This window comes from Elephantulus edwardii, unplaced genomic scaffold, assembly GCF_000299155.1.
Source record: "Elephantulus edwardii isolate Elephantulus edwardi_28Jun2011 unplaced genomic scaffold, EleEdw1.0 scaffold00017, whole genome shotgun sequence".
Lineage (NCBI taxonomy): Eukaryota > Metazoa > Chordata > Mammalia > Macroscelidea > Macroscelididae > Elephantulus > Elephantulus edwardii.
The window spans coordinates 671,430-682,940 of NW_006399767.1; the positions used below are offsets into that span (position 1 = coordinate 671,430).

General features: G+C 40.3%; 1 protein-coding gene across 1 annotated transcript in view; it reads left to right on the forward strand.

Moving 5' to 3' along the window:
* Positions 1–11,511, forward strand: part of PKHD1 (polycystic kidney and hepatic disease 1 (autosomal recessive)) — an 866,042-nt gene that overhangs the window by 283,875 nt on the left and 570,656 nt on the right. Inside the window, exon 36 of the mRNA XM_006882114.1 lies at positions 418–630. Within this exon, the coding sequence (XP_006882176.1) occupies positions 418–630 (213 nt within the window). The remainder of the gene's footprint in view (positions 1–417; positions 631–11,511) is intronic.

Here is an 11,511-nt window from a genome sequence, read left to right on the forward strand (position 1 = left end):
GCATTGCTTTGCATAACAACTTCTTGATCTAGTTACAGGTTTCACATGAGCACAGTTAACTATTCTGAGATTCCCATTCTTGTCAGTGTTTGCCATAGCTTGTGGTAATCAATAAAACACAAATATACTTCCCCCCTCAATATTCTTTTCTTTAAGCTAGGATACATCTGACAACAACAATTATATTCCTGATGCCATGGCATCTTCTAAAGCTAATATTTTGCTTACCTGTGCTATTAATGATATTGTTGTTAATTCCTGCATTCTAATGGATCTCCAAGAAGAGATATCAAGATAAATTAATTTTAGATGCCAGCATGAGTAAAAAATTGAAGGGAGTTTTATCAGACTTTTGAATTGTCATGAGAAGGTGCGCTTTATCCTCCCAGAGATTGACTTTTTGTTCTTTTCTTTTAGGAGGCAAGCTGCTTTTCAGGGGCCCAGGGCCAATTGAGCTCAAGGCCCACTCCATCCTTGTGTCTGATGGTGGAGAACTCCGTATTGGATCAGAGGATAAACCCTTCCAAGGCAAAGCTCAAATTACACTCCATGGGAGTGTCCACTCTACTCGCTTCTTTCCATATGGGGTCAAATTCCTGGCTGTGAGGAATGGAACGCTTTCCCTGCATGGTGAGTTGGGCAGTTGGATCAAAGGGAATGAGAGAGCTCTGTCTAGTCATAGGGGGGCAGTTGGGGAAATTACCAATCTATTTTTTTTAACCCTTACGCTACTAAATTCTGAGGTAACATGGTCAATTAGATTACGAAATACACAGCCTTAAGGAATAAGTATTAATTTCTGAGTCCCCTTCTTGGAACAGGGTTAGATGCCAGAGATATCTGCTAAATAAAAGATTCAGTTGGAACCCACCAGCGACTCTTCAGGAGGAAGCTGTAGAAATCTGCTTCCATGAAGAGATCCCTGCCTTCTAGCCTCATCTGATTCATAACAACCATCCATTGGATTTCTGAGGCTGTGGATCTTTATGGGAGGAGACCATCCCTCTTTCTCCCATGGAATGACTGCTGTGGTCGTGTGTGTACTGTTGAGTAGGAACTGACCCATAGTTGACCCTCTAGTAGGTTTTCATGGTCAGTGAACTGCACGGGAGGAGATTGTTCATTTTTCTGATACAGAACAGCTGGTTGATTTGAGCTGAGTATTGTGTTGCTTTGACAACACAATTCCTGACCACTAATATAAATACTGGTGGAGTAGGGCAAGGGAAGGCTCAAAACACACCTGGCAACTGTGGGGACAACACAGAATCTATTTTTTTTTTCTACTATTGGGAAATATCTTTAATCTGCTCTTTTCTGTAAAATGCTTGTCTGTCAGATAATGTCCTAAATCTGAGCAATCTAATTAAGACAGACTAGGAAGAAGCCTTGGCCATCCACTTCCAAAATAGCAGACCTTTGAAAACCCTATGGACAACAGAGCACGCTTAGACTAGCAGTTATGGCAGCTGAGGGTGAGCCCTCAATATGGAAAGGCATAGAAGAAGGAACAGTTGTAAGCAGGCACTAGTGATTGGAACATGAAATACAAGAACCATGAATGTAGGAAAACTAGATATTGTTAAGAAGGAAATGGAACACCTCTGTCACTGGGGTAATGGGGATGGGCACGTTGGAGATAATAACATTGGCAAGGGATAGAGCAGGGTTTAGGGCTGTTGTACGTAGGGTTGCTATTAGTCACAAGCGACTTGACTGCACATAACAACAATAACAACAACAAGTCATCAGAGCTCCTGCAGGGAGTGTCACTGGGTTTGAACTTCCAACCTTTCATGTAGCAACCTGTTATATGTACATGCCATGTCAGCCAAGTCTCCAGTATAAGCCTTGAAAACTCTTAAAGGACAATTGGACTCTGTCCTCTAGGTTATCCATGTTGTTGTTATTGTTGTTAGATGCTATCAAGCCAAATATAACTCATAGTGATACTATGATCTGAACAACAGCTCTTAAACCTGTCCTATCCTGTGCGATCCTCATCATCTCTGACATACAGAGCTCCCTTTTATGACAACTAGTTGTTTGTTTAAATCTATATACTTGTGACTTGTAAAACCTTCTCGTGACTAGAGTTCACTTCTCAGCCTTGTAAATGGGTGAGCTTAGCCATAGACTTGCTTTGGTCAATAGAAGGGGAACAAGTTATTATTTTTTTTAATTTAAGTTATTGTGATGTTTTTAGTCATTTGAATACCCCCCTCTGAGAATAACAAGTGCAATGTAAGGGCACCTCCCTCAACTTGAGAATTTAAATGAGGAAATTCTCATAGCACCAGGAGTCAGGAAATCAAAACATGTACTGCAATGGGAAAGTCTGCCATCAAGATCTCTACAAAGTGTTCAAGAGCAATGATGTCAATTTAAAGAATAAGGTGCCCCTAATCTTTTCAATTACTTGCTGTGCTTCTGAAAGTTGGACAATGTATAATAATGACAGAAGAATTGATGCCTTTGAGTTGTGGTGTTGGATAAGAGTGCTGAATAGCCCATGGAATATCAAAAGAACAAGCAAATATGTCTTGAAAAGATGGAGCCAGGAGGCAAAAATAGTGAAATTTCATGTCACATACTTTAGGTATGTTTTTAGGAAGGGGCAGTCCTTGGAAAAGGGCATCATGGTTGGGAAGGGTGAGGGTCATTGAAGGAGGGGAAGACCCTCAACAAGATGGATTGACATGGTGACTGGAATGATGGACTTGAGTATTACAGTGATGGTCAGGATGGCACAGGTGGCTCAGGTCCATTGGTCATGGGGTCACTAAGAGTCATGGTCAACTCAATAGCACTTGAAACAACACAATCCAAAGTATATAGTATCCACTAAGAGGCATGAAACTCAGCACTATAAACTTTAGTTTTCTAGTTGTGATTACAAGTCACCCTACTGCATCTCTAGTTGTGATTAAAGTTTATTCTAGTAATTTCCTAATCTGAAGGGAAAAATTACTCATCTGTAGAGTACAATTAGGTGACCAGAAGGGCGACTTTAACACAAACACTCTGTACCATACCGCAACCTTTTCCTGTCTTCAGAATTGATAGACACCCAGTTTGTCTGTGAATAAAATATGGAGAACTGTAACTGAATCTTGTTCACAGAGGGGAAACAGCAATGACAATAAAACAAAGATACCTCTGTTTGTTTTGTGAGGTTAAATACATAGACATATGTATATACTAGATATATAAATCATAGATAGTTTTCATGATATACAATGACCAACACAAATCTCAGTAGATTATAACAATGAAGGTTTGCATTTGGTGGTGTTTCCTTCCATTATGTGTAGGGTGATTATAAGTCAGAACCAACCTGATGACCTCAAATGGCACCGTCAACTAACAAATCTATCCCATTTTTATTGGATTAATTTTGACTCATAGTGATCCTACATTACAAGAAGAACTGTCTTATAGGGATTGGTTAGCAATTTTGTTAAACATTCTTCTAAGTGGTATAGCACTGGTCGGTGCATTGCTGTACAGAGGTAACTCGTGGTTGCTATGATGCTGAACATCGTGACACTAATGTGCCAAATGTAATAACGGTTACTCATGGTGGACAGTGTTTGGAGGAGTTTCCCAATTAAAACAAGCTAGGAAGCAGGTGTAGCATCCACTTCCAAAATGGCTTGCCTCCAGAAATTCTATGAATAGTGCTCAGGTCTTTTGTTCATAGGGTCGCTATAAGTCATCTACAACTTGATGACACTTAACAACAATACAACAACAACCATCAGCGTTCCTAAAACTCTACTCCTTATCATAAAATGATTGTTCTAGGGCATAAGGAGCTCTGATGACTTAGGGGTAAGGAACTGTGTGGTCAATACAAAGGTATATGGTTTAAATCCATCAGTTGCTTCACACACACACACACACACACACACACACAAGATGGATAGTCACTTCCTGTGAGTTTAACTGCCTCTGAAAACCTACTGGAGGGTCAGCTGTGGGTTGTTTCTGACTCTGTGATACACAATAACAACAACAAGACATGTTCATGGGGGTTTTCAGAGGCTTGGTATTTCAAAAGTAGATGGTTAATCATGCTTCCTAGTTTATCTTAATCTGATAGCTCTCCTAAAAACTGTCCATCATGAGTGACCCCTCTGGCATTTGACGCACCAATGGCATAGCTTTTAGCATCATAGAAACCTGTAAGTTATCTCAGTACAGCAAACTGACAGAAAAGTGCTGTACTAATTAGAACAGAGATAAGCAAGCAAGAATGCAGAGGCTCAAGATACAAAGTAATTCACATAATGCTGATAAATCCTCCAATACAATCAATTGAAAAATAAGTCTCCCCGTTTAGGAGACTCCATATCTGAGTTCTGGAGACCAGCAAAAAGGGAAGGCTTTCTATAGCAGGAGGTTCTGGAGGAAGGTCTTTGTCTCTGAACTTCTTCTCCAGGACTGTCTTCCTATGGCCCTAGTGTTTCTGCTCTTACAGCAAATCAGGCACACGGACTTTCATGGGCCACAGCCCAGCTGAGGCCAGATGTGGTGTGTCAGGATGATGCCCTGGGTATGTGATGGTGTCTCCCACCTGAAGTACGTGAAATATCATTGCTGATGTCAGATGGATCCTAGCTGAAAGCAAAGACTACCAGAAGAATGCCTATTCATATATAACTAACTATGCTAAGGTATTTGACTTTGTGGATCAGAACAAATTATGGCTAATATTGAGAAGAATGAGAATCCCAGAACATTTTATTGTGCTTGTGCAATACCTGTACATAGACCACGAGGCTGTTGTTCAAACACAATAAGGAGATATTACATGGTTTAAAATTAGGAAATAGTGTGCATCAGGGTTATATTTTTTCTCAACACCTATTTAATCTATATGCAGAGCAAATTATTTGAGAAGTTAGACTCTATAAAGAAGAATAAGGCATTAGGTTTGGAGGAGGACTCATCAATTACCTTTGCCATGCAGATGATGCAACCTAGCCTGCGGAAAATAAGAAAGACTTGAAGCACTTGCTGCAGAAGCTAACAAAAATCTTTAGCACTGGATCAGTTGACAATATGATGGATCAAGAAAAGATTGAAACTAATCAATGACTTTATCTTACTTTGATCTGCAATCAGTACATTTAGTACCTGCAGGCAGGAGATCAGGAGTTATATTGTACTGGGAAAGTCTGTAGTTTGAGACCTCTCCAAATTATTGAGGAGCAATGATGACAGTTTGAAGACAAAAGTGTACTTAATTCAGGCCATGGTCTTTCCAGTCACTTGCTTTGCATCTGAGAGCTGTACAATGGATAAGGATGTCAGAAGAAAAATTGATGCAATTGAGTTGTGGTGTTGGAAGAGAACACTAAGTATCTCATTGCATGCCAAAAGAACGAACAGGTATGTCTTGAAGAAGGTACAGCCAGAGTGCTACTTAGAGGCAAAGATGATGATGCTTTGTGTCACATACTATGGAGAGGGACATCATGCTTGGAAAGGTAGAGGGACAGTGAATGAGAGGAGGGAACTCAGTATCAGGTGAATTGACACATGACTTCAGCAACGGGCTTCATTGTGTCAGAGATTGTGAGGATGGCACAGGATAGGACAGGGTTCAGATGTGTTGTTAAAGAAGTTTCTATGAGTTGTTCTTGACTTAATGGCACCTAACAACACAATAACAAAGGCATGTAGCTTTGCAGAGATGCCTGCCTTTTTTATGTCACAGTTCTATGAAAACAATTTTCCCAAAATTACTGGCTGAGTGGTAAGAGGCTGCGCTGCAATCCCAAAGGCATGTAGTCTGAATCCACTAGCTGTTCTGTGGGAGAAGAAAGGACAATCTCCTCCCTTGCAGTTAACTGCCTCTGAAAACCAGCCAGAGGGTCACCTGTGGGTTGGGTCCAACTGGATGGTACGCAGCAAAAACAACTGGAGGAGGAGAGAGATAGGTAATTAACACATCATTTTTCATTTGATCCTTCTTGTCTTTGAACAACCTTTTATTAAATGTTGGGCATGGGCCAAGCAATATATTAGACACTGAGGGGTGAGGAGATTGTTACATTTTATGCATAAGAGATTAAAAAAACCTTAATAACCTGAACAGAAATAGCAAACACTTAGAAAATTGACTCATGTTTTACTCCCAAGGAGGTCTTCTTTTCCTTCCTTATTTATCTACAAGCTCTTCTTTGATCTTTTACGTCAATATTCATGAGGTCTTCTGTCTCTCTGTATATCAGCCATAGTGTTTGCATAGAACAGAACAAGTTTCTGGATCTCTTGTTCATAGGACTGCTGTGAGCCATAGTTGACGAGATGACACCTAACAATACAACAGCAGCTTAAGCCACCAGCACAACATGCTGCTGTTTATCTCTGGAAACTACTAGAGGTCAATAAGATGTCAGTGATTTTTAAAACCAGTCCATAGACCATCAGAAGGGTCCTGGTGATTAATAGGGATCCTCTGATTTGAAAACCACTGCCTTATATGAAATAAACCATGACTGCATGGTGCATCATACCTGGGGCTGCTAACCAAGAGATTGACAATTTGAATTCAGGGAAAGCCTGGACAGTCTCCTTCTGTAAAGATTTACAGTCCTGCAAACCATGCGTCAGAACCAACTCCACAACAGCACATTCGGGTCAAGTCTGGACTCTTCCTTTTACGTGAGGAATTCTTGAGCAGTGCAAAGGGTTAACAGATTCCCCCTCAGGCATGGTGGTATATCATGGTTAAAATCGTTAAGTAATTTCACTGGCCTTTTCTCAGGGCCAGAGGTGGGCTTGGTGACATGGGAGCTTTAGGGAAAAACTAATTTTCTTTTGCTGTCAAGTATGCAAGACAGTGAATGACTTGATTCACTGCTTTATATCCAGAAAGTCCCTAATGACCCGGCATTCTCTCAGCTTCCCAGAATAAGATAGTGAGAGGATTCACTGGAAGACTGGTGACCGTTATGGGGAAATTTCTAAAATTCAGATTTCTGGACCTCACTTCCAGAGTCGTTCTCAGGTGGGACCCGGGAACGAGCACTTCAGTGCCCAACTCAAGCGATGCAACTCAGGTAACCCATTGACAGCACTTGGAAAAACACTGTTTTGGTTAGTAACAATTTTGGAATTACAAATCAGTACAATCCTGCCATTATTGGCTACAACCATCAGCAAATTAATCTTTATAATATCAGAAAGAATCATTCCCTACCTCTGAGATTACATACATGCAAAATGCTGCAGGTGCTGGTCACACAGTTAAGGAGAAATATTCACTATTGGTATTTTTATAATGTTCTTTTTCTTCTCCCAAACATTGAATTGTTATTGTTGTTGTGTCAAATCAGAATCCACCCATAGCTGACCCTCCAGTGTGTTCTCAGAGGCAGTTCATCGCATGAGAGGAGGTTGCCCATCCTTCTCCCACAAAACGTTGGACCTCCCGCATCAAACAGCTTAGATTTCATCATCTAATATGATACTAGCTTTACATCAAGATTTCTCTTGTTCAGGGAAGATTTTTGCTTTGGAGATCATGAGGTGGCAACATTCTCAGACATCTGCTTAGTTCCTACCACTGAGTGAGTGAACACCTTTTGATCTTAATCTCTCTTGGTACAGCTGCTTCCTAGCAGTGGATAACCACCATGGCCAGACGTGGTTACAATAAAGCCTTCTTGGAAACCATTTGCATGAACTCCAGTATAGCCAGAAGCAGAACACTGCCTGGCAAGCGTCACCTAGCGAGTACATTTTACTCCTAACGTCCAGCAGTAAGAGGACTGACGGATTCTAATTTAACTCCTGCTCCGGGTATATAGGATTGCACAAATGACTCTGCATGTCAGTAATATCGCTTTCCCTGCTTCTCCCTCCCACCTCGTTCTTCACTGTTGCCCCTTTCAACCCTTCTACTCCAGCTGATTTTTATCACAGATTAAAATTGCTAAACAAACTGCCTTTGCTGCTCAGCTGTCACCAGGAAAGATGGAGTTGAGAGCACTTTTTTTTGAAAGCACTTTTTATGTCTTTTCTTTTATTGTAGAAAAACTCTCACACTTACATGCTTTCTCTTTCAATCTCTTCCTCCCTCCTTTTCTCACTGATTCTCACAAATACTCTTACATGTACACACCTTCCACACAGCACTTTCTGTCAGCTCTGGTGAGGGTAGATTTTCTGATAGAGTTCTGATCGCTTCCTAAGTTCTGTCAGCAGATTGCTTTGCTATGCTAATATGGCAAAAGACTGCAGGATTCATCCAGAGTGATGGTCTGGGGATTATTTAGGGTGATTGTAGTAGATGAGGAAATTTCTCTCCCTTTTGATTTCGCTTCTCTGCTTTTCAGTCTGGGTTCACCACCCCAAACTGAATGCCAATCATATGTCACTTTTCAAGGGGGTCGCTGTCAGCCTGGGAACTTGAATTTTTGACAATATAATTATGGCCCTTGCTTCCACAGTGGGAGTCTGAGCAGGATGGTGGGGTTTTATTGATTGTTCAGCAGGGAAATTTATCAATGTCTCTCACTTCATTTTCCAGTTCCTCCCTGAGAAATTTGGCTGACAGCTTCTTAGGAGAAAAGCAGTCTTATGGCCTTGGCTGGACTTATGTCTTTGTCCTTTTCAAGAAATTACAAGATATCGGCATTAAATATAATGGAAATTTCTCAGGAAAGACTAGTAGCTGGGGAATCATTTAGAAAAAACAGTAATGTCATTGTTACCAGATGGAATTTGATGGGAATAAGTAAGAAAAAGGGGTCTAAACAGACAAGTCTGTGGTTTGTTTTCCTTCTGGAAATGTCAAGTATCTGTATTTATGTTTCATCCTTTTTATAAGTACTGTGTTTCCAGCACTGTTATAGTCATTGCTAAAGAACAACTGGTTGGGTATTGTCTGTGGAGCAAGTAAGTGTGTAGTGAATGTTTCCCTGGTTTTCATATTGTACTTTGCACAATCTGAATGTTTCCAGCAAGGGAGTCAGGAATTGCACAAGCAATAAAGTATTACCAGGTCAAACAGTAAAGGTTGAAATTGCTCAAGTAAGCCATTTATTGATTGCTATTATCTCTCATGTCTTACTATTTAAAATAATATTTGGAAAATGACTTCTGCTAAATGGAGATTAAGAACAACTCTATTAAGTTATCCTTTTAAAAACTGTCCAAACTGTCACTTGGAAAAGTCTAGGGACTGTCTGCCTGATTCCAATATACCCCAAGACTTATTGAACTGAATGTTTTCTAGAAGATCTAGTCTTTGTAGGATGAAACTTTCCAAAGTCCATTTTATAATTATCAACAATTATGTATAGTAATTCTTTTTTATTCAACAGTTTATTTTTATTTCACTCTTCATGGTTTATTCCATGTTTTAGTTCGTATGATAGACTGTTGTAATGCATATATGTAGATCTTTACATTATATTATCAGAGTTGTATCATACATTATTCTGATAAATATAGCACACAAAATAAGATCCTTTAGAACAATAATGTGCAAGACATGCAATATTGGACTTGTATATAAACTGTATCTTTGAGATCTTTTTGTTTTTGTTCTTAGGATCTGATAAATCACTTTCTAATCTTGGTTCATCTTCATTCATAATATCTGTTGCTCCTTCTTTTTCTTTCTTTCTTCTGGATCCTTACTTCTTCCTGTTTATCACTATAACATGACACTTTTCTATGTGTGTGTATGATATATATTATACGTCATGTTGTTATGTGCTGTCGAGTCACTTGCGACTCATAGTGATCCTATGTACAACAGCCCTAAGTTCTGCTCTATCCTGTGCCAATCTTATTGTCTCCAACACACCTACCCCATTACCCCAGTCACGAAATCAATCCACCTCATTGAAGGTCTTCCTCTCCTGCGCAGTCAGTCCTTCCACCCTCCCAAACATGACATCCCTCTCCAAGGACTGATGCCTGCCTTGCAACATCTCTCTCTCTCTTTTTCTCTTTTTATCTATCTATCTATCTATCTATCTATCTATCTATCTATCTATCTATCTATTATCTATCTATCTATCTATCTATGTGTCTATCTATCTATCTCTATCCTAGTAAGTAAAGTTTTGCCAGCCTAAAGTGTGTGGTTTGAATCCATCAGTTGCTCTAGGGCAGAAAGATGGATGGTCGTGTCTCATGTGATTCTCAGCTTCTGAAAACTTTCTAGAGGGTCATCTATGAGTCAATTCCAACTCGATGTCATGCAATAATAACATGTGTGTATATTGTATATATGTATATGAGTGATATGTATGTATGTAGGGATATATATATGTGATACATGCCAAAAGATGGTTGGTTTGACTTCTCCAGCTGCTACGAGGAGGAGATATGAGCAGTCCCCTTCTGTAAAGATTTACAGGCCCAGAAGCTTAGTGGAGTGTCAATATGAGTCAGGATTGACCTGGCAGCCGGGGGTTTGTGGAACTCCAAGAGCCCTTCCAGAAAATATTCAGATTTTGCAGAACACAATATGAAAACTGTTGTCCAGGGAGACCTTGGTACACACCTACCTCACCACACGTACTACCCTGTAATCCACAACAGTGTTTTGAGTGGGCTATCACCTGCTATGCATCTGGGAGCTGGACAGTGCATCTGAAAAATGGAAGAATCAATGCTTTTGAGCTGTGATGTTGGAGAAGAGTACTGAATATCCTATGGACTGCCAAAAGAACAAACAGATATGTCTTGGAGGAAGTGCAGCCCGAGTACTCCTTAGAGGGAAGGATGGTGAAACTTTGTCTCATATATTTTGGATATGTTTCCATGAAAGATTCTTCCTTGAGAGGGGATATCAGGCTTTGAAATGTGGAGGATCAGTTAAGGAGAGGAAGGTACCCAATGAGATGGATTGACATGGTGACTCTAGTGGCCCCAGGCAGAGGTCTGCAGACAGTGACCAGGGAAGCTGAAGGTCCTGAGCATCAGAACAGAGGTCTGCCTGTTCTTATGCTAAGAATCAAAGATCTAGCTACTCTACTCTCTCTGCCAATATCCTTACTCAGGACCCCATTCTGCTGCACTGCCATGAACCTCAGCTGTGGTCTGAGTAGGGTGTCCTGTGCCATGATGTTGGTATGCCTGGTTGTCTTTACAGTTTGCTTTTAAAGGTACAGCACCTATCTGTCAGTTTGGTTATTGGGAAATGCTTTGCATGTTACCAATTACTTTATATCTTAGACGTGTACTGTCTCTGGTATTATTTTTCCCCCTATTAGTCCTGCACATGTCTGTCAGTTTGCTGCACTAGTGTAGGTTTGGGAGCAAACTGATGCTGGAATCTGTAATATCAGTGTCTTGGGTATCAAAAGGGTTACTCATTGTGGAGACATTGCAACAAAGCTCATAGATTAAGGAAGACTTAGTGAGCCACTTCTGAAGCAATGGGCCTCTGAATAACCTATCAACAGAGAAATGTAGATAGTTAAGGTATTAAACATAGAGACCAGATAGGAAATCACACAAAATGAGCAGAAACAGTTG